The following is a 23,741-nucleotide window of genomic DNA, read 5'->3' on the forward strand; positions in this document are numbered from 1 at the left end:
TTTTATCTCAACATTGAGGTTTAAATATTTTACAATGTCCTTGTACTCTTGCTCACTTTTGCTTGCAATGAGCAGATCATCAACAAAAGCTAAAATGTATGCATATTGTCCATTTGTGCACCTAGTGTACAAACATTTATCTGCTTCACCTTGCTTAAATCCTAAATTTGTCAATATTTCATGCAATTTATCATTCCAACATTTTGCACTTTGCTTTAATCCATAAAGACCTTTGTTTAATTTACACACTAGCTGTCTTTGTTTTGTATTTATGAAACCTGTTGGCTGTTCCATATACAAGTCTTCAGTTATTTCTCCGTGAAGAAATGCTGTTTTCACATCAATGTGGTTGACTTGCATGCCTTTTGAGACTGCAATGCTCAGAAGTGTTCTGATTGTCGTGTGTTTCACTACAGGTGCAAACACTTCATCAAAATCTTCTCCATATTTTTGAAGATATCCCTTTGCCACTAATCTGGCTTTATACCTTTCCACTTTTCCTTGTGCATCCCATTTGCATCCTATAGCTTTCTTGCCAGGAGGTAATTTTGTAAGAATCCAAGTATTATTTTTATCCAATGCATCAATTTCTTCTTGTGCAGCTTTATGCCATTCAGCAGCTTCTTCTGCTGGCATTTTCTCAATCTCATCCCATGTTAAGGGCTCTTGAGCTTCTGCTGACTTTGTTAGGTAAGACAGTCTTGGGGGTGGAACACCTTTGTTTTCCCTGGATGAGCGTCTGACTACAGGTTGGTCTGACCTTTCCGCATCCTCTAAATCTGAGAGTCCTTCTCCAATTGATTCCCCTTCTCCAACTGTACTGTCTTCTTCAATGATCCTTTCTGTGTCTGCTTCCTCTGCCTGTTCCTCGTTAGATACAGATGAGTTGCTTTCAGACATCTGCCTTGGTATGGCATTTATATACACTGGCATGTCTATTATGGTTCTAGTTTCATATTCTGGATGATAAGGCTCATCTGGGATAATCCAGCCTTTATCAACCCTTTTGTTTTCATCAAAATATGTAACATGTCTTATGCCAACAATGCCAGTTTTCAGATTCAAAATTCTATATCCTTTGTGTCCTGGAGCATAGCCAACTAAAATGCCCCTTTCTGTTGTGGAATCCAGCTTATGCCTTCTTTGCTTTGGTACATGAGCATATGCTGTACTTCCAAATGTTCTTATGTGTGACAGGCTTGGCTTCCTACCATGCCATGTCTCATGTGGTGTGCGCTCCGCGCCTTTAGTTGGCATTCTGTTTTGTAGGTACACTGCTGTGAGAATGGCTTCCCCCCATAGTCTTTTAGGGAGATTGCTATCTGACAGCATACATCTGGTCATTTCCACAAGTGACCTAAATTTTCTCTCTGCAACAGAATTTTGCTCTGGTGTATAAGCTACTGTTGTGATATGCTGAATGCCTTCTTGTTCTAGAAATGTGCGCATGCTTTGTGAAGTGAACTCACCACCATTGTCGGTCTGAAGAACCTTTGGTTTTCTTTCAAATTTATTTCTCACCATGGCTACGTATTTCTTCAGCATGTCTGTGACTTGACTTTTCTCTTTCAGCAAATAGGCCACACAATATCTAGAGAAATCATCCAAGAATATTAGCACAAATCTGTTATTTCCCAATGATGGGATATTAAACGGTCCACATAAGTCACTGTGTATTAAGTCCAGTACTTTATTACTCCTATTTCCTGTGTATGCAGGAAATGAGGGTCTCACACCTTTTTGAGTAACACAGTCTATGCATTTCTCCATTTTACCAGCATCTGCACTTATCTGAATGCCGGTGGCCAGTTGCTTACTGTAAAGATCCTGGATCACCTTAGAATCACGATGTCCCAGGCGGCGGTGCCAGATTTCCAGACTACATTTACCATCATTCTTCCTTACTTGCGCCATATGTGAGGCTTCACCTGAAATGTTCAGCTTATAAACATCATTATGCATAAAAGCTTCAGCATACACTTCATCATTTTTAGAGATTGTGCACTTACTGTTTTCGAAATGAATCACAAATCCCTTCTTATCTAATGTAGATACACTAAGCATATTACAAACTGCTTGGGGAATATACAAGACATCACTTACAGGAATTTCTTTAACTTCATTAGACACTTTGCATTTTAAGAATCCAATACCTTTTGCTTGGATCTTAGCAGTCCCTGCGTTTGCAGTTTTAAGAATACCTTCCTCTGGACACATTTCCTGAAAGAAATTCTTACAATTGGTTAAATTGCTCCCCGAATCCAAAATCCAAGTACTTTCATTTGAATTATTATTTACCATAGTCAAAGATTTTTCTGCCATTAGAAAGCCCTTGTGTTTATCTTTGTCCTTCATACATTTCCTGGTTTGAAAATTCTTTAGTTCCATTGGCTTAGGTGAGCTAGAGGGAGTGTTTTGTGTTTCCTTACACCATTTAGATACATGTCCCTCCTTTCCACATGAGTAGCAAATCAGCTTGCCCTTGGGTGGAGTTTTCCCATAGCTCCGCCTTCCTCTGTTCTTTGCCAAGAAATTTGTTTCATTTCTCTCTGACTGACTTTGAGAACACATCTCCTCAGAATCATTTATTATGCATTCCTGCCTTAGTTTTGATGTTGCCTGTTCAAAAGATTGCCCTTCAATGGCCTCATTTACAGACCTAAAAACATCAAACTTCTTTGATAGTGAGGTAAAAAGAAATGCTCTTTTCAATGCATCACACATGGGAATTCCAGAAAGTTCTAACTTTTGAAATGAAGACATAAGATGCATAATGTGATCATTACATTTACTTTTATCCCTTAATTTGGTTTCATTCAACTCTGCCAACCAAATTGGTTGCTGTTTTGCATATGTAGTTGCATACATAGTTCTCAGTTTATATAAAATGTCCTTTGGTGTATCTTTTCCCTCCACTAATATGGCTTGTTTCTCTGAGAGAGCTTCCAAAAGCATGCACTTCACATAATAGTTTGCATTGTCCCATTCAGCCATATTTTCATCTGTTCTGTCTTGGTCTAAGCATATATTTAATCTTTTTGCTCGAAGGAGACATATGAATCTTAGTTCCCACTGCTGATAATTAAACTCAGTTAATTTAGGCACCTTGAGAGAATAGAACAATGGTGAATTTCTTCCCTCAGCCATTTTCTTAGCCTTCTGTCTGCTGTGTGGGGGGAGAGAGAGACAGACTGAATCTTTCCTTTAAAACTTAAGAGAAAAATGTGGCCTTTTTTTCTGCCTGGTAATATTTCTCTTCTTTTTCAATTCCTGGCCCTGGGCCCATAACCCTTTTGTTGGATTATTTGTAGTAAATAATTAGCAGATTTTAGTACACACAGCTTCAGCTTTAGAAATGTTAATTTCTTTCTTCATCTCTCTCTCATTCACCCCTGAATAATTCACTGCTGAGTCACTTTAAAGTTGAAGTAACAAAACATCTGTTTACTCACAGTTTGTAGTTAGATTATAATCAGACAGGCTTTTATATACATATTACTATACATTTGTATTATCAGCTCCTTCCATGTGCTTAGATGGTAATGGATGCTCACACCACCATAGATCCTCTCAGGTTAGGAGAGATCATGAGCTCCATGTGCTCCATGTGCTGCATCTGCTGCATCTAACCCCCACAGGAAGTTGCATAGCTGTGTGACCTCTCTAAGTAATTCACATCAGAGGTCACAGAGTAATCACAGAGAAATAATAGGTGACAGGCAATGCATGTAAAATACAATTACATTCCAACAGCCCAGACAAGGCCCGACATTAAATTTCCGGTTTTAGCGCTGGTGGTGGGAAAGGCAGAATTCTGTGCATTCTGTGGAGATGGGGAATTCTGCGTAAGTTCCGCATTGCACAGTAGGGTAGAATTCATCCAACAGTTATAATATGTTTTCTAAAAACTTCTTGCCAAATGTGTTCTAAATCTGTTTGTTTTATGGCAATACAAATCAGTTCATTCCACTGGATTCTCCTACGTAAGCAGTAATTGGTGGAACTCCCTCCCCGGACACTTGAAAAGCACAAACCTCTACCTGACCTTTCGCAAGCATCTTAAAACTTAGCTGTTCACAGATTTCTTACAGGAGCCAACAACCGAGCTAATGAGTCCCAACACCCTCCCTAAATCACACAACTACTTTCCTGAATCCAACACTTTTATCACTGTAAAGTTTGTATGCCACGTTGAGCCAATTCATTTTGGAAAATTGTGGGTTATAAATACTGTTATAAATAAATGTTCCCTGTTCAAACTGCTGATTAAAAAGGTTATTAACTGTTACCTATTTCCCTTTCCACCCCACTGGTGATTTTATCCACCTCTTGTATTCCCTGTTGATTGTCTTTTCTCCGAGCCTTTCTTCATCCGAGATGATCCATTCCATCCTCGTTATTATATCGATCGCCCTTCTTCAAACCTCTTTAGCCAACATAGTAGATAACGGAAGATAACGACCGGAACAGTCCATCCAGTCTGCCCAGCAGTCACACTCATGACTAAACCAAAAATGAATGTGCTATAAAAATTCTTGATCTTGGTCTTTCTTTGCCATTTTCAAGGCACAGACTGTAAAAGGTCTGCCTGGCACGATCCTTACAGTCCAACGACTTGAGTTGCTTTTGAAGCCCTCTCTGGCCCATCCCAATCCGTCTTGCCAGCCCTTCTCTGAACCTTTTCTGGCAACCTGAACTATGCACTGTGCCTGAGGTGTGGTCACTGCATGATTTGATACATATTTCCAGTTTTATTCTCTATCCCTTTTTTGAATAATAATCATAAGAAACTTTCTTGACTCTCTAAGCCAACAAAGGTCATACAGATACGTTACAAAGCTCCTGGGGGAGGGGGAAAGGGTTATTGCTTGGAATGCAGCCCTGGTACTGTGAGGGTCCACTCACCACTGATTCTGGCGACCGGAGCAGACGGCTGGTGCCGTCAACTGAAAACCCCTTTCTTGTGCTACCGTCCTGGTGGTTTCTTCTGTTCTCATATGTAGATGTCCAGGTGAACGCTCCAGACTAAATAAATGCAGTGTGCAGAGGTCTATCGCTGTTGTGAGGTACCGGCTCTGGGAGTAACGGGGAGCAGATATTGTGAGGGTGTAGGGCAGGGGCGTAGCCAGACTTCAGCGGAAGGGGGGTGCAGAGCCCGAGGTGAGGAGGCACATTTTAGCCACCCTCCCAGCGTCGCTGACCCCCCCGACACTTTTGACCCCCCCCGCCACCCTTCCCCCGTCCCTTTCAACTCCCCCTCCCACCACCACCAACCTTTCTCCGCCACCGCCAGGTACCTTTGCTGGCAGGCCGAAGTCCCCTTCAGCGCCAGTCTCCGAGTCCAGCGTGTTCACTGATCTGGATTCTGTTGCTGTGAGTCCTGACGTGCAGGACGTCAGGACTCACAGAAACAGAATCCAGATCAGCAACGCACCGGAGACCGGTGCTGAAGAGGACTTTGGCTGGCGGGGGTTGGGGACCCCCGCCAGCTAAGGTACTTGATGGCGACGGCGGGGGAGGGTTGGCGGCGGGGGGGGGGGTGTGTGTGGTGAAAGCAGGGGGCAAGGGCTAAATCTGTGGGGGCCCATGCCCCTGTGGCCCCACCTAGCTACGCCCCTGGTGTAGGGTGTCCTTGCTGCTGAGGAGACGAGTCTAACCGGGTCTCTTTTCTTCCAGAGTCTCCACCACCTGCATACTCTCGCCTTTCGCCTAATGCTGAGCAGAAGCCATTGGGTAAGTGCCTGCCTGTGGAATCCCCCCTTCCAGCTCTTCTCACCAGGGTAGGGGGAGAATCCATAAACACAGAGCGTGAGGATGCAATGGGGAATTCGGGGTAACGGGAGTAGTTTATCCCCTGACAGAAATGTGGATCTTCCCCGGGTGTCTCCAGAATAACAGCAGCACATTTACAAAGTGGCTTAAAGTATATTTGGGATTCTGTTATAAGAAATCAGGGTCAGACCAAAGGTCCATCTAGCCCAGCATCCTGTATCCCCACGGTGGCCAGTCCAGGATCTCAACAAGGTAGCCAGAGTCCAGGCTGTTTACCTCTTGATAATCAGTGGCTTTCCCCAGTTCTGTCTTAATAATGGGTTATGGACTTTTCCTCCAGGAATTTTGTCTGTTCCCTTCATCTTGCTGTATCGTACAAACACACTTTCCCTCCGCCTCACTGTATCACCGGCACAGGGCATGTAGACCGTCTCCATGTTATGGAGTTATAGCACTAGAAGTTTCTCGTGGCTTTGTATGGTGGTATTGATTCAGTTCCTGAGTCACGTACATCAATATTTCTGTGGTCCAGACGCAGATAAACTTTTGTTTGACACATGCACAAACCTTAGTACTGGCAGAAGCAGCAGCGGTGACATTTCTTCTCTGGTTTCTCATGTCAGTGAGAGGCAACTCTGTGGCTGCTCATTAAGTGGAACTCTCGGACCACGGCCTGCTCCCCACGTGGGCAGCTCTGGCAGTACTGTTTCAGCCTTTCTCATTGGGCCCTGATTCAGTGCTGGGGTGTTAAGCAGGAAGGGCACAGATCAGCCAGAGAGAAGATTTTCTGAAGCAAGCAATTCTGTCTCACAATGTCTCATTACTTTTGAGAAGTGGATGAGAAGACGTGTAAAGTAAGACATAGTAACATAGTAACATAGTAGATGACGGCAGAAAAAGACCTGCACGGTCCATCTAGTCTGCCCACGATAAACTCATATGTGTATACCTTACCTTGATTTGTACCTGTCTTTTTCAGGGTACAGACCGTATAAGTCTGTGCAGCAGTATTTCCCGCCTCCCAACCACCAGTCCCGCCTCCCATCACCGGCTCCGGCACAGACCCCGTATAAGTCTGCCCTCCCCCATCCTAGCCTCTCAACCACCAACCCCTCTTCCCCCCGCCACCCAATTTCAGCTAAGCTTCTGTGGATCCATTCCTTCTGCACAGGATTCCTTTATGCCTGTCCCACGCATGCTTGAATTCCGTTACTGTTTTCATCTCCACCACCTCCCGCGGTGGAGGACAGAAATCAGGAGGCTCAATGAAATGAGAAGAGCAGGTTTTTGCCAGAAGTGACCAGTGTACCAGACAGTTCTACCAGGGACGTTGCTTTGGGTGACACTGGACTCCTTTCTGTGCACGAGACCACAGTCAGACAAAGCCTAATCGCTTTGCCTCTTCAGTAGACTAAATTTGATTTCGTACCCGAGGAGTCCGGGTCGGTTCTGCAGGCGCTGGTCCTGTCTACATCAGATTACTGTGATTCACTGGGTGTAGAGTTGGTGGGTAATTCTTTGAGAGCCCTTCGTATAATCCTGACAAAGAGACAGGAACAGTCAGCGCCATGTCTGTGTTATGTTACTTTATGTTATAATGGACTTATGACCCACCAACTCCCACAATTAAGGTTCTAAGCGGGATGCAAAAAAGATGCTGAAACATTTATCAGGAATTAAAAGAACTGTTCAGACTACTTTTTTAAAAAAAAGTCGGGCAACAAATGTTTTCACCAATTTACAAAGAGGGAAAGAACTTTTTACAGTAGGAATTCCTATAGGAAGATTGTTCCACAGCTGCACAGCCAGAGACACAAAGCATGAGAGAAAAGTGCTTTAAACCTCACAGTGAACCACCAGGCACTGAGTGGGGATGTGCCCAGTACTGGTCAACAGTGTGGCCATGACAGACACACGGCACTGTGTGTTCCTGTCCATTTGTCAGGGGTATATGAAGGGCTCTTACACCCAGTGAATCACACTAATCTGATGTAGACAGGACCAGGGCCTGCAGAACCGACCCGAACTCCTTGGGTACAAAATCAAGTTTAGTGTGAGGGTGCTTGCATGTTACACTTTTTCATGTAGCCGGTTCTTGTAGGCCATACTTTCTTGGTTGCCGTACTGGAAGGGTGCAATAAACTACCATCCAATCTCAGACTGATGACACACATAAACTTGGATTTTAATATGTAAATTCACGCATTCCCTGCCGTGAACTGTGGATGGCCTGACTTGACTTTGTTGAAAAGAGGAACTCTCCTCTTGTACCAGCTGGCTGGCAGGGCAGTTGGCGTGCGCTGGTGAGCGTGTTCAGACAGCGCTCGGGAGCTGTGGTGGGTTTGGGAAATAGTGTGAGAGAAAATGGCCAAATGTTTAATTAAGTAAAGACACAGAAGTGCCTGGGACGACGTGTTAAAACAAAGCATCTCGATTTGCTCCAGGAATGCGATTAAGTATTGTGACTCTGAATACTTCAGAGGATTTAATGTAATGTTATCCTGTTGAGCGCCGTGTCCTGACCTGTTGCTGAGAGAAAAGTCCTCGTCTGTCTGAGCAGGGAAGCGTTAATGCTGAGAACATGACAGCCGCCACTGCAGAGCTGGGGAAGGCTCTGGCCTGGGCTTCATCCCCTGTCACTGTGTGGCCATGAGGTGGGGGGGGGGGGGCTGTGAGGCTCTGGCCTGAGCTTCAGTTGCTGCCACTGCATAACTACTGGGGGGGGGGGGGGAGGTGTTTGTTAAACTCTAGCTACTGCCACTGTGTAACTATGGGGGGGGGGGGGGAGTGGATGTTAAGCTCTGGCCTGGGCTTCACTCAGGACCAAGCAGATTAAATCTGGAGCCTTCAGGGAGGTTGTAAGGAGTGGATGCCTCAGAGAGACATGCTCTGCTCTGTTTCACAGGACTTGCTTGAAGAGAGGTGAGCAGAGCAGCACTGAGTAATTTATTTATTTAGATTTTGCTCACACCTTTTTTAGTAGTAGCTCAAGGTGAGTTACATTCAGGTACTCTGGATATTTCTCTGTCCCAGGAGGACTCACAATCTAATTTTGTACCTGAGGCAATGGAGGGTTAAGTGACTTGCCCAAGGTCACAAGGAGCAGCAGTGGGATTTGAACCAGCCACCTCTGGATTGCAAGACCGGTGCTCTAACCACTAGGCCACTCCTCCCACCCCTATTAAATGCAGAAAGTCCTATCGTACCCCTTTTATCAGAATTTTCCCTTTCTTTCAGACTTTTCGGATTACGCCTTGTCTTATATGGAGACAGAGACCAGCAGCTCCCCTGACATCAGCCCTGCCCACACCTCAGGTGAGCTGAACTGACGCCCGTTACAGGGGTATGAACGTATGCTTATGTCTGAGAGAGAAGCGCAGGCGCCCGATTCCTCTGGAGTTGGGAGTAACTCTGTAACACATGTACCTGCTGATTATGTGCAGAAATGTTCACGTAACTGCACACATGTGCACATAAGTCCTATTCTGCAAATACCTGCTTATCTTGCGTAGTATATATTTCTAGGGGACATATGCATGGATGCGGCTCACACAGGCGTAACTCATAGTTACATGCACATCTGCGGCAATGAGGTGCCAATTCTTACACCAGCTCTGTGACTGGCGTAAGTGCTTGTTTACTCTTTCCGAATACACTAGGACTAGGGGGTACGCAATGAAGCTACTAAGTGTTGCCTTACAGGAACAGGCTGAAGGTCCATCAAGCCCAATATCCTGTTTCCAACAGGGGCCAATCCAGGTCACAAGTACCTGGCAAAATCCCAAAACAGTACAATACATTTTATGCTGCTTATCCTAGAAATAAGCAGTGGATTTTACCAAGTCCAACTTAATAACGGCTTATGGACTTTTCTTTTAAGAAGCTGTCCATCCCTTTTTTAAACCCTGCCAGGCTAACTGCTTTTACTACATTCTCTGGCAACAAATTCCAGAGTTTGATTACATGTAGTAGTAAATTTAAAACAAATTGGAGAAAATATTTCTTCACTCAACATGTAATTAAACTCTGGAATAGAGAATGACATGGGGACGGGACGGGGACAGACTTTGTCTCTATCCCCCTGTCATTCTTTAATGCAGACAACAACGTTTTGATGATTTGGAAAAATAAGCAAAAGTGCTGTCCAAAAATGGCAAAACTTGCATGGGGGATCATGTGCATTCCTGCTACCAGTACTTCTTCTGAGAGCAAATTTTCTATATTTCTCCCTCACTAGGGCATATAGAGCGCATTGCATTTTGTACCCCTGGGTGGATTAGGGCTCCTTGGGGTAGTTAGAAGTCAGCTATTGTTGGGGTTTGGTATCGGTGGGGGAGGGTTATTAAAGTTGCTTGTTGTTATTCTTGTGTTCTATTTGTGAAGTATAAACAACAGTAGTACAGAATATTGTACCTTTTTATACTTTAATAAAAAGATTTAAATATAAAATCATAAGTGCACAAGGCTTGTGCAGATGAGGACAGAGACAGAGCCTGTAAGGATGGGACGGGGACAAGGACAGAGCTTTCGGGGCGGGGATGAGGAGAAACTTTCCTAGTGTCATTCTCTACTCTGGAATTCATGGCTAGAGAATGTGGTAAAAGCAGTTAGCTTAGCAGGGTTTTAAAAAGGGTTTCCTAAAAGAAAAGTCCATAAGCTTTAATTAAGATGGACGGGAAAATCCACTGCATATCTTCTATATATATAAATATATAAAAGGCAACCCCATATAAATATATAAAAGGCAACCCCAACGTTCTATGAAGCCTCCAGCCGGAAGTGTGAAGCGCCAGAGATATCCGGTTTCCCCATGAGTGAAGGAAAACAGCACAGCACGAAATCCCTCTCTCTGTAACAGTGAAGGACTCAGAGGGGGGAGGAGAGAGATGCCCTCACTCTCTCTGTAACACAAACACAGCACAGCAGGAAACTTAACACTGAAGGACTGGACTCAGAAGGGGGAAGGGGAGGGAGAGAGGGCAGAGGGCAGGGACACACACACTCCCACATGCACACTCTGAAGAAAACCTTGCTAGCCCCTGTTTCATTTGCATCAGAAACGGGGCTTTTTTATTAGTTCTAGGATAAACAGCATGAAATCTGTTTTACTGTTTTGGGATCTTGCCAGTTATTGGCAACTGTTGGAAACAGGATACTGGGCTTGATGGACCTTCGGTCTGTCCCAGTATGGCGATGCTTATGTCTGTAAGTTGTGCTCTTACGTTCTCCCTTTTAAGCATGTACATACATGGTTAGGTGAGTATCTTTAAAGGAAGGTGGGCACCTGTGTTCCTCTGTAGAACAGGCTCCTACGAGGCGACCAGTTCCAGAATTATCCTCTGGGTGTGTATGGCAATTCCTTTCACGTTACACTGCGTAATCCCTGCTATTGTTCTGCGATCGCTGCAGCAGAGCGTGAATGAAGAATGTGGTGCTTTCAGTGACCTCCTGGTCTTAATGGGGTGCACTGGAGATGTTCAAAGCAAAGGCATCAAATGCACCCCACACCTCCCCCCCTCCCTCCATGCTGCCTGTGAATGTTGAAGTTCTGTCTAGGTGGTTGTTTTGCTGCTGTTGAAATACTGAGCTATTTTTGTACCCTGCCTTTCCTCTGAATGACCCAAAGCAGCCTGCATGATTTGTAATTGACAAATGGCAGAAAATAATCTTGGTGTTCTGAGAAGGTTGCAGCTCTCTCTGCTTCATGGACCCTGTTTGCAAGACTTTGCTCTGAGGCATAGAGATGTTCAGGTGTTCTGATAGACCACAGGATGAGAGCGAGCGGAGGGATTAGACGGGAAAGTGGAGTGGAGGGGATCAGGAGGTGTGAGAGAGCTGTGGGATTAGATGGGGAAGTGAAGGGAAGGGATGGGGTGAGGGAGGTGACCAGGGGGTGTGAGGGATTAGATAGGGAAGTGGAGGGGAGGGATGGGGTGAGGGAGGTGACCAATTGGAGGGGAACGAAGGCTGGGATGGGTTGAGGGAGGATGAGGGCAAAGATGAGACTCTTCCCTTTCCTAATCGATATGTTGGCATCCAGTGACAGGCTCTGTGTAGTAGAAGAGAGTTAGTGTCACAGACAGGACATGGGGCAGTTGTAGGCCAGGCTTGTTGTGCAGGTGTTTCTTATGAGCAGAGAGCAGTGTAGTGTTTTGACAGTGGCCGCAAGGGGATTGGAGCTCCTCCAAAGAGCATTAATCCCCAGACTACAAAGGACATGCTTGAGGGAGGGGCTTCCATAAGATCCTAAGTGCCACACTGAGACAGATCAGTGGTCCATCGAGCGCAGTGGAGGAGTAGCCTAGTGGTTAGGGTGGTGGACTTTGGCCCTGAGGAACTGAGTTCGATTCTGGGCAAGTCACTTAACCCTCCATTGCCCCATGTAAGCCGCATTGAACCTGCCATGAGTGGGAAAGTACAGGGTACAAATGTAACAAAAAAAAAAAAAATGGTCAGTGTGGTTCACTTATTTATTTATTTTTTTGAAAATATTTTTATTAACAAGAGAAATATACATCCAGAGCAAAATACATACCTCACAAGTATAAATAATTGCCAACGTGATACAAGTTCCATAAGTGCCAACATATAGTTCAACCACAGGCATATACATCCCGTGAGACTAAGGAATGTCACGACTGACTTGCGTGGACTAGATCAAATAAGAACACTCATACCCCGAACTTTCACTTGCTCTTTTCATTATTAAAGGGAAATGGGACTTGATATACCGCCTTTCTGAGGATTTTGCAACTACATTCAAAGCAGTTTACATATATTCAGGTACTTATTTTGTACCAGGGGCAATGGAGGGTTAAGTGACTTGCCCAGAGTCACAAGGCGCTGCAGTGGGAATTGAACTCAGTTCCCCAGGCTCAGAGTCTGCTGCACTAACCACTAGGCTACTCCTCCACTAGCAACATTCCATGTAGAATCTCAAATAGGGAAAGGGAAGTGGGACTTGATATACTGCCTTTCTGAGGATTTTGCAACTACATTCAAAGCAGTTTACATATATTCAGGTACTTATTTTGTACCAGGGGCAATGGAGGGTTAAGTGACTTGCCCAGAGTCACAAGGAGCTGCAGTGAGAATCTAACTCAGTTCCCCAGGATCAAAGTCCACTGCACTAACCACTAGGCTACTCCTCCACTCATTCCACCAATAAGAGCCAACCTCATCAGTGATGTCACAATGGCTTGATTGCCCCGATACTTGGCTCACTTCTGATATTGTGATGTCATAAGGGAAAGGGGGAAAGGGAACTGGGACTTGATATACCACCTTTCTGAGGATTTTGCAACTACATTCAAAGCGGTTTACATATATTCAGGTACTTATTTTGTACCAGGGGCAATGGAGGGTTAAGTGACTTGCCCAGAGTCACAAGGAGCTGCAGTGGGAATCGAACCCAGTTCCCCAGGATCAAAGTCCACTGCACTAACCACTAGGCTACTCCTCCACTCATTCCACCAATAAGAGCCAACCTCATCAGTGATGTCATAATGGCTTGGCTCACTTCTGATATTGTGATGTCATAAGGGAAAAGGGGAAAGGGAAATGGGATTTGACACGCCGCCTTTCTGTGGTTTTTGCAACCTACATTCGAAGTGCTTTACATAGTTTATAGAGGTACTTATTTGTACTTGGAGCAATGGAGGGTTAAGTGACTTGCCCAGAGTCACAAGGAACTGCAGTGGGAATTGCCCCCAGTTCCCCAGGATCAAAGTCCACTGCTAACCACTAGGCTACTCCTCCCAGAGAAGTGGCACTCTCCCAGACATCAGGGGGGCAAAAACAACCCCCCCATATGCATCTCATGGAGCCAGCGAAGAAATGCTTCCACATTATAAAGACTAAGGTCAGGAAGCCTAACACCCCCCTCTCAGTTCTGTCACAAATAAGCTTATTATACCCAATCCGTGCTCTACGTGCGCCCCATATAAGTGAAGAGACCGCCCCCCCCCTTATACCTTTTCTCATCTCTACTAAAAATCCATATGGGCATCATTTGCAAAGGGTATAAAATCTTAGGTAGAAGGACCATTTTGATTAAGGCCACTCGGCCCAAGAATGAAATGGGATAATCCTTCCAACGGTGACAAAGAGCCCGGATTACTTCCAACTTCTCACTAATATTTTTCCTATATATGACATTCTCCGAGGACAAGCAGGCTGCTTGTTCTCACTGATGGGTGATGTCCACGGCAGCCCCCTCCAATCGGAAACTTCACTAGCAAAGGCCTTTGCTAGTCCTCGCGCGCCGATGCGCACCGCGCATGCGCGGCCGTCTTCCCGCCCGAACCGGCTCATGTTCGTCAGTCTTCTTTTGTCCGCGCTCGGGACGGTCGTGTTTTACCGCCGTTTCGTGCCCCTCAAGTTGACCTCGCGCGTCTTCGCGATTTTCGCTAAAAAAAAAAAAAGAGACCAATCGGTCTTTACCCTTTTCCCGTGTTTCCAGTCTTTTTCCCCACGTAAGTTTCCTTTCGCTTTCGGGACCAGCCTATTTGGCCTCGATTCGGGTTTTTCTCCCTTCTTTTTGGTGCCCTTCGTCATCATCGCGAATTTTGATTTCGCCGGCGTGATTTTTCCGCCCGTGTCATCGAAGTCTTCCAGCGGCTTCAAGAAGTGCGCCCGGGTAATCTCGCTCACTGATAGGCACGCTTCGTGTCTTCAGTGTCTGGGGGCTGGGCACCGCCCGCAGGCCTGTAGTCTTTGTGCTCTTTTAAAAAAGAGGACTCAGGTAGCGAGATTGGCCCAGTGGAACGCGTTGTTCTCGGGCGCTTCGACGATGACAGCACGGGCATTGAGTGCATCGACGTCGACAGCATTGAAGTCTTCGACCTCGGCATCGGCTGCATCGAGGCCTCTACCTCCGGCATCGTCGGTACCGAGGTATCGAAAGGCTGCGTCGGCGTCGGTGGTACCGGAACCTCCGCTGTTGCTGATGTCGTCGGACGGTGGTGCTTCGTCTGGAGTGCAGGTGAGGGCTGTCCGTTCCCCTGCTGGTGGCGGTGAGCCTTCGGGTGGGTCTCCCCCTGCCCTGAGGGCTCCTGCGGTACAGCCCCCCCGAGATCGACCTTCTTCGGCCTCAGCCCCGAGGAAGCGACGGTTGGATTCTATGTCCTCCTCGTCGGTACCGGGAAGCTCCGGTGACATGCTTCACTTGAAGAAGTCTAAGAAGCATCGTCACCGGTCTCCTTCCTGTCTCGGTACCGAGAGCTCTGGGTCGCCGAGGCAGTTGGCACCCAGTAGGCATCGGCACCAGGAGGACCGCTCACCCTCTATTCAGGAGGTGTCGATGTGCTCCCCCTTGGACAGCCCGGAACCGCCTCCACGCCCGGAACAGACTCTGACATCGACGCCGGCATCGGCTTCCCAGTCTTTCTCCACAGCCGCTCTGCATGAGAGTCTCCGGGCCGTTCTTCCAGAGATTCTGGGAGAGTTGTTGTGCCCTTCTCCTCTGCCTCGAGTGAGGTGACGGCTGGCCCCTTGCCCGGGGTGAGGTCTCTGGTGACGGTAGCGACTACGGCCGCCTCCCAGGCAGACTCCCTGACGACGTTGGTGGAGGGAGCTTCGCCGGTGCTGGCGAGGGAGTCTACCTCTCGACGCTTCCACCGTGGCCGTGTTTCCACGGAGTCGAGTCGGGCACGGCTTCAGACACAGGTTCGTGAACTTGTGTCTGATACCGATGGTGAGGAGGACATCAGATATTTCTCTGACGAGGAGTCTGATGGCCTTCCTTCTGATCCCACTCCCTCTCCTGAAAGGCAGCTTTCTCCTCCTGAGAGTCTGTCTTTTGCGGCCTTTGTCCGGGAGATGTCTACGGCCATCCCCTTCCCGGTGGTCGTGGAGGATGAACCCAGGGCTGAGATGTTTGAGCTCTTGGACTATCCTTCTCCACCTAAGGAAGCGTCCACAGTACCCATGCATCATGTCCTAAAAAAGACATTGCTGGCGAACTGGACCAAGCCTCTAACTAATCCCCACATTCCCAAGAAGATCGAATCCCAGTATCGGATCCATGGGGACCCAGAGCTGATGCGCACTCAGTTGCCTCACGACTCTGGTGTGGTGGATCTGGCCCTAAAGAAGGCTAAGAGTTCTAGGGAGCATGCTTCGGCGCCCCCGGGCAAGGACTCTAGAACCTTAGACTCCTTTGGGAGGAAGGCCTACCATTCTTCTATGCTCGTGGCCAAGATTCAGTCCTACCAGCTCTACACGAGCATCCATATGCGGAACAATGTGCGGCAGTTGGCGGGCTTGGTGGACAAGCTCTCTCCTGAGCAAGCCAAGCCGTTTCAGGAGGTGGTCAGGCAGCTGAAGGCGTGCAGAAAATTCCTGGCCAGAGGGGTATATGATACCTTTGATGTTGCGTCCAGGGCCGCTGCTCAAGGTGTGGTGATGCGCAGACTCTCATGGCTGCGTGCCTCCGACCTGGAGAATAGGATCCAGCAGCGGATTGCGGACTCCCCTTGCCGAGCGGACAACATTTTTGAAGAAAAGGTCGAACAGGTGGTAGAACAGCTCCACCAGCGGGATAACGCTTTCGACAAATTCTCCCGCCGGCAGCCTTCAGCATCTACCTCCTCAGGTAGACGTTTTTATAGTAACATAGTAGATGACGGCAGAAAAAGACCTGCATGGTCCATTCAGTCTGCCCAAGACAAACTCATATGTGTATACCTTACCTTGAATTTGTACCTGTCCTTTCAGGGCACAGACCGTATAAGTCTGCCCAGCAGGATTTCCCGCCTCCCAACCACCAGTCCCGCCTCCCATCACCGGCTCTGGTACAGACCGTATAAGTCTGCCCTCCCCTATCCTAGCCTCCCAACCACCAACCCCTCTTCCCCCCACCTGCTCCGCCACCCACTTTCAGCTAAGCTTCTGAGGATCCATTCTTTCTGCACAGGATTCCTTTATGCATATCCCACGCATGTTTGAACTCCGTTACCGTTTTCATCTCCACCACCTCCCGCGGGAGGGCATTCCAAGCATCCACCACCCTCTCCGTGAAAAAATACTTCCTGACATCTTTCCTGAGTCTGCCCCCCTTCAATCTCATTTCATGTCCTCTCGTTCTACCGCCTTCCCATCTCCGGAAAATATTTGTTTGCGGATTAATACCTTTCAAATATTTGAACGTCTGTATCATATCACCCCTGTTCCTCCTTTCCTCCAGGGTATACATGTTCAGGTCAGCAAGTCTCTGTTCATACGTCTTGGAACGCAAATCCCATACCATCCTTGTAGCTTTTCTTTGCACCGCTTCCATTTTTTTAACATCCTTCGCAAGATACGGCCTCCAAAACAGAACACAATACTCCAGGTGGGGCCTCACCAACGTCTTATACAGGGGCATTAAAACCTCCTTTCTTCTGCTGGTCATTCCTCTCTCTATACAGCCTAGCAATCTTCTAGCTACGGCCACCGCCTTGTCGCACTGTTTCGTCGCCTTCAGGTCCTCAGATACTATCACCCCAAGATCCCTCTCCCCATCCGTGCCTATCAGGAGGGCTGTTCCCTACTCTTCTGGTAAGCGTAGGTACAATCCTCCCTCTCGACAGTCTGCGGCCCAGGCTAAGCCCCAGCGCGCTCGCTCTCGTCAGCAGCGTGCGCCTCAGCAAGGTCCCACGGCTCCCCAGCAAAAGCAGGGGGCGAGCTTTTGACTGGCTCCAGCAGAGCATAGCCGACATCAACATACCCGTGCCGGGCGATCTGCCGGTCAGGGGGAGGTTGAAATTTTTTCACCAAAGGTGGCCTCTTATAACCTCCGACCGTTGGGTTCTTCAAATAGTCCGGCAAGGGTACGCCCTCAATTTGGCCTCTATGCCTCCAAATTGCCCACCGGGAGCTCAGTCTTACAGCTTCCAGCACAAGCAGGTACTTGCAGAGGAACTCTCCGCCCTTCTCAGCGCCAATGCGGTCGAGCCCGTGCCATCCGGGCAAGAAGGGCTGGGATTCTATTCCAGGTACTTCCTTGTGGAAAAGAAAACAGGGGGAATGCGTCCCATCCTAGACCTAAGGGCCCTGAACAAATATCTGGTCAAGGAAAAGTTCAGGATGCTTTCCCTGGGCACCCTTCTCCCCATGATTCAGGAAAACGATTGGCTATGCTCTCTGGACTTGAAGGACGCCTACACACACATCCCGATACTGCCAGCTCATAGGCAATATCTGCGATTTCGTCTGGGCACACGTCACGCGCCCAGAGTGTTCACGAAGTGCCTGGCTGTAGTAGCAGCAGCGCTTCGCAGGCTGGGAGTGCACGTGTTCCCTTATCTCGACGATTGGCTGGTGAAGAACACATCCGAGGCAGGAGCTCTACAGTCCATGCAGATGACTATTCGCCTCCTGGAGTTACTGGGGTTTGTGATAAATTACCCAAAGTCCCATCTTCTCCCGGTACAGAGACTCGAATTCATAGGAGCTCTGCTGGATTCTCGGACGGCTCGTGCCTATCTTCCGGAGACAAGGGCAAACACTCTGTTGTCCCTCGTCTCCCGGGTACAAGCGTCCCAGCAGATCACAGCTCGGCAGATGTTGAGATTGCTTTGCCACATGGCCTCCACAGTTCATGTGACTCCCATGGCTCGTCTTCACATGCGATCTGCTCAATGGACCCTAGCTTCCCAGTGGTTTCAAGCTGCTGGGGATCTAGAAAACGTGATCCACCTTGTCCACGAGTTTTCTCAAATCCCTGTATTGGTGGACGATTTGGTCCAATTTGACTCTGGGACGCCCTTTCCAAATTCCTCAGCCACAAAAAGTGCTGACTACGGATGCGTCTCTCCTGGGGTGGGGAGCTCATGTCGATGGGCTTCACACCCAGGGAAGCTGGTCCCTCCAGGAACGCGATCTGCAGATCAATCTCCTGGAGTTACGAGCGGTCTGGAACGCTCTGAAGGCTTTCAGAGATCGGCTGTCCCACCAAATTATCCAAATTCAGACAGACAACCAGGTTGCCATGTATTACATCAACAAGCAGGGGGGCACCGGATCTCGCTCCCTGTGTCAGGAGACCGTCAGAATGTGGCTGTGGGCTCGCCGTTACGGCATGTTGCTCCAAGCCACATATCTGGCAGGCGTAAACAACAGTCTGGCCGACAGTTTGAGCAGGATTATGCAACTTCACGAGTGGTTGCTCAACTCCAGAGTAGTGCGCCAGATCTTCCAGGTGTGGGGCACCCCCTTGGTAGATCTCTTTGCATCTTGAGCCAACCACAAGGTCCCTCAGTTCTGTTCCAGACTTCAGGCCCACGGCAGACTGGCATCGGAAGCCTTCCTCCTGGACTGGGGGGAAGGTCTGCTGTATGCTTATCCTCCCATACCTCTGGTGGGGAAGACTTTGTTGAAACTCAAGCAAGACCGAGGCACCATGATTCTGATTGCTCCTTTTTGGCCGCGTCAGATCTGGTTCCCTCTTCTTCTGGAGTTGTCCTCCGAAGAACCGTGGAGATTGGAGTGTTTTCCGACCCTCATCACACAGGACGAAGGGGCGCTTCTGTATCCCAACCTCCAGTCTCTGGCTCTCACGGCCTGGATGTTGAGAGCGTAGACTTTGCCTCTTTGGGTCTGTCAGAGGGTGTCTCCCGTATCTTGCTTGCTTCCAGGAAAGATTCCACTAAGAGGAGTTACTTCTTTCTGTGGAGGAGGTTTGCCGTCTGGTGTGACAGCAAGGCCCTAGATCCTCGCTCTTGTCCTACACAGACCCTGCTTGAATACCTTCTGCACTTGTCTGAGTCTGGTCTCAAGACCAACTCTGTAAGGGTTCACCTTAGCGCAATCAGTGCATACCATTACAGTGTGGAAGGCAAGCCGATCTCAGGACAGCCTTTAGTTGTTCGCTTCATGAGAGGTTTGCTTTTGTCAAAGCCCCCTGTCAAGCCTCCTACAGTGTCATGGGATCTCAATGTCGTTCTCACCCAGCTGATGAAACCTCCTTTTGAGCCACTGAAGTACTTGACCTGGAAGGTCATTTTCTTGGTGGCAGTTACTTCAGCTTGTAGAGTCAGTGAGCTTCAGGCCCTGGTAGCCCAGGCCCCTTACACCAAATTTCATCATAACAGAGTAGTCCTCTGCACTCACCCTAAGTTCTTGCCAAAGGTTGTGTCGGAGTTCCATCTGAACCAGTCAATTGTCTTGCCAACATTCTTTCCCCGTCCTCATTCCTGCCCTGCTGAATGTCAGCTGCACACATTGGACTGCAAAAGAGCATTGGCCTTCTATCTGGAGCGGACACAGCCCAACAGACAGTCCGCCCAATTGTTTGTTTCTTTTGATCCCAACAGGAGGGGAGTGGCTGTGGGGAAACGCACCATATCCAATTGGCTAGCAGATTGCATTTCCTTCACTTACGCCCAGGCTGGGCTGGCTCTTGAGGGTCATGTCACGGCTCATAATGTTAGAGCCATGGCAGCGTCGGTAGCCCACTTGAAGTCAGCCACTATTGAAGAGATTTGCAAAGCTGCGACGTGGTCATCTGTCCACACATTCACATCTCATTACTGCCTGCAGCAGGATACCCGACGCGACAGTCGGTTCGGGCAGTCAGTGCTTCAGAATCTGTTCGGGGTTTAGAATCCAACTCCACCCCCCCTAGGCCCATGTTTTATTCTGTTCCAGGCTACACTCTCAGTTAGTTGGATAAATTGTTAGGTCAATCTCGGTTATGTTCTCGCTGTTGCGAGGCCCAATTGACCATGTTTGTTGTTTTGAGTGAGCCTGGGGGCTAGGGATACCCCATCAGTGAGAACAAGCAGCCTGCTTGTCCTCGGAGAAAGCGAATGCTACATACCTGTAGAAGGTATTCTCCGAGGACAGCAGGCTGATTGTTCTCACAAACCCGCCCGCCTCCCCTTTTGGAGTTGTGTCTTCCCTTCTCTTTGTCTTGCTACATATGGGACTGACGAACACGAGCCGGTTCGGGCGGGAAGACGGCCGCGCATGCGCGGTGCGCATGGGCGCGCGAGGACTAGGAAAGGCTTTTGCTAGTGAAGTTTCCGATTGGAGGGGCTGCCGTGGACGTCACCCATCAGTGAGAACAATCAGCCTGCTGTCCTCGGAGAATACCTTCTACAGGTATGTAGCATTCGCTTTATACGAATACATAGTACATAGTAACATACATAGTAAATGATGGCACATAAAGTCCTGAACAGTCCATCCAGTCTGCCCTACAAGATAAACTCATTTTACATGGTATGTGATACTTTATATGTATACCTGAGTTTGATTTGTCCTTGCCGTTCTCAGGGCACAGGCCATAGAAGTCTGCCCAGCACTGTTCTTGTACTAAAAGTTCTGAAGATTCCAGAATCCCAATTAGTAGCAACATTCCATGCAGAACCCCAAAGAGTAACATAGTAAATGACGGCAGATAAAGACCTGTACGGTCCATCCAGTCTGCCCAACAAGATAAACTCATTTTACATGGTATGGGAGGAGGCAAGGAGTGGCCTAGTGGTTAGAGTGGTGGACTTTGGTCCTGGGGAAGTGAGGAACTGAGTTCGATTCCCACTTCAGGCACAGGCAGCTCCTTGTGACTCTGGGTAAGTCACTTCACCCTCCATTGCCCCATGTAAGCCGCATTGAGCCTGCCATGAGTGGAAAAGCGCAGGGTAAAAATGTAACAAAATAAAATAAATGTGATACTTTATATGTATACCCATTTGATTTGTCCTCCCTTTCTCAGGGCACAAACCATAGAAGTCTGCCCAGCACTCTTGCACTAAGTTCTGAAGCTAATGTTGAGACCCCTTAACTTCTCCAGCTCATCCATATCTATTCAGTTACGATCAGGGTGTAGACCGTAGAAGTCTGCCCAGCACCAGTTTTGCTTCCCAATTACCAGTGTTGTCACTCAATCTCTGCTAAGATCCATTCCTTCTAAACAGGATTCCTTTGTGTTTATCCCATGCACGTTTGAATTCCATTATTGTTTTCATCTCCACCACCTCCCGTGGGAGGGCATTCCACGTATCTACCACCCTTTCCGTGAAAAAATACTTCCTGACATTACTCTTGAGTCTGCCCCCCTTCAACCTGAATTCATGTCCTCTAGTTCTAGCACCTTCCCGTCTCCGGAAAAGGTTTGTTTGCGGATTAATACCTGGATGTGATGCATCAGTCAGCTGGCTGGCTTTGTAGATTCTCAGGGCACAGACCGTAAAAGTCTGCCCAGCACTGTTCTTGAACTTTCCATATCTATTCAGTTACGATCAGGGCATAGACCGTAGAAGTCTGCCCAGCACCGGTCTTGCTTCCCAATTACCGGTGTCGCCACCCAATCTCTGCTAAGATTCCGTGGATCCACTCCTTCCAAACAGGATCCCTTTGTGTTTATCCCACGCATGTTTGAATTCCGTTACCGTTTTCATCTCCACCACCTCCCGCAGGAGGGCAATCCACGTACCCACCACCCTGTCAGTGAAAAAGAACGCTTCCTGAAATTACTCCTGAGTCTGCTCCTTGGACAGGGAAATAGCTGAGTCAAAGAAAGTAAATCCTAAGGTCCAGACTCAATACCTTGTTAAACCCCGACATGGCCATGGTTCAGCACACGCCTTCTTCAGGGGTTATATTCAGTGATGTTAGTGACTTTTTCAGTGAAAACATACGCTGGGACCAACTTAATGATAGAGTCCTAACTTGCCTTCAATCCACAGTCTACAACAGTGCTGGAATGTCACAGTGTCTTGTAGACAGACCTTGCCTCTCAGTTGGGCCAGGGAAATAACTCGTGAGCCTGAATTGTAAGTCACCTTGAGCTCAGATTTGACAAAGGAAAATGATTAAATCCAAATCCTAAATCCCTTGGCACTGCTGTGGCTCTGAGACTCTTTTGTTCTAACAAGGACAGCCAAACTGCATGCCACTCAGCCAGGCCGCAGCCAGCCCCATTCATCCTGGGATTCGCTGTGTTTTGCGGCATCTGAGTTATGTTAAGCTTCTGAAGTTAGTGCAGTGCTTGGGAGAGTCCATCAGAAAGCCAAAAGCCACGAGGAGAGCTCATGACTTACAGTCTCCTGTAAGATGTGGCATAACATCTCACAGTCTGAGTTTAGCTGGCCTGAGGCAGCACCTTTACCCTTCCTGTGAGAAAAGCACTTCTTGCAGGGTTCTTTGTGACATGTTTTTCTCTGGAAGAGTTGCTCTGACTGTAGAATAGATGCGACCGTGTTCGGTTTTCCCTTGGTTCTCTCTCACCGAGGTCTTCCATGTGATGCGGCCCTTCTGTCAGGCTTTTGAACGTAAAGTTTTCACGAGGAATAATAGTGAAATACTTTTGCCCCTTTGCTTCTTTTGTAACTGGAATATTTGCAACCATGTCTGTGACTGAGATAATCCTGTTTTTTTTTCTCACAGCTGGTTCTTTTAGGCAGAGAAGTGAAAGTAATAAAAGTCATTTTAAAAGTAGGTTTTGCCTGTAGCTGCTCAGGTCTCAGCAGTGGCTGTCACTAGTTTTTCCCTCTTTCGGCTTTGTCTTCTCCTTTTGTCCTGCCCCCCTGGATCCTTGGGGTTTTTGCTATCAGGCATGTGATGTGGCCCAGTTTATAATCCCGACATAATTATCCGCCGCATCTGAATCTCTCGGGTCTTTCTCAGCAGAATCAGCGAGTCGGAAGTAGATGAGGGAAGCTCCCTCACCCTTGCTTCTGTAGCTCGCCTCGAATTTGCTCCCCCTCACTTGCATCAGGAGGCTGAATGTCCTCGCTCTCTAGTGCTGCCTGTTAAACCATGGGCCGTCAGAATGCGTTGTCCTGCTCCTGTCCAGGGTTAGGGTTACGGTAGCATTAGCTGACGTGACCATAATGCAAAGTCCTGCTGGTAATACATTAGGATCTGGGGTGTTAACCTACTCCTGAGTGGCCTCCCACTTAACCATCTATCCCCCCTTCAGTCCATTCAGAACTCTGCTGCACGTCTTATCTTCCGCCTGGACCGATATGCTCATATCACCCCTC

General features: G+C 47.9%; 1 protein-coding gene across 2 annotated transcripts in view; it reads left to right on the forward strand.

The window, feature by feature from the left end:
* SMAD6 (SMAD family member 6) overlaps positions 1-23,741 on the forward strand; it is an 80,877-nt gene that overhangs the window by 23,551 nt on the left and 33,585 nt on the right. The window contains exons 2-3 of one of the 2 annotated variants that reach the window (XM_030190462.1): positions 5,677-5,733; positions 9,010-9,087. In XM_030190462.1, the coding sequence (XP_030046322.1) occupies positions 5,677-5,733; positions 9,010-9,087 (135 nt within the window). The remainder of the gene's footprint in view (positions 1-5,676; positions 5,734-9,009; positions 9,088-23,741) is intronic. The other variant, XM_030190463.1, reaches the window with a different exon arrangement.

Source organism: Microcaecilia unicolor, chromosome 1 (genome assembly GCF_901765095.1).
Source record: "Microcaecilia unicolor chromosome 1, aMicUni1.1, whole genome shotgun sequence".
NCBI lineage: Eukaryota > Metazoa > Chordata > Amphibia > Gymnophiona > Siphonopidae > Microcaecilia > Microcaecilia unicolor.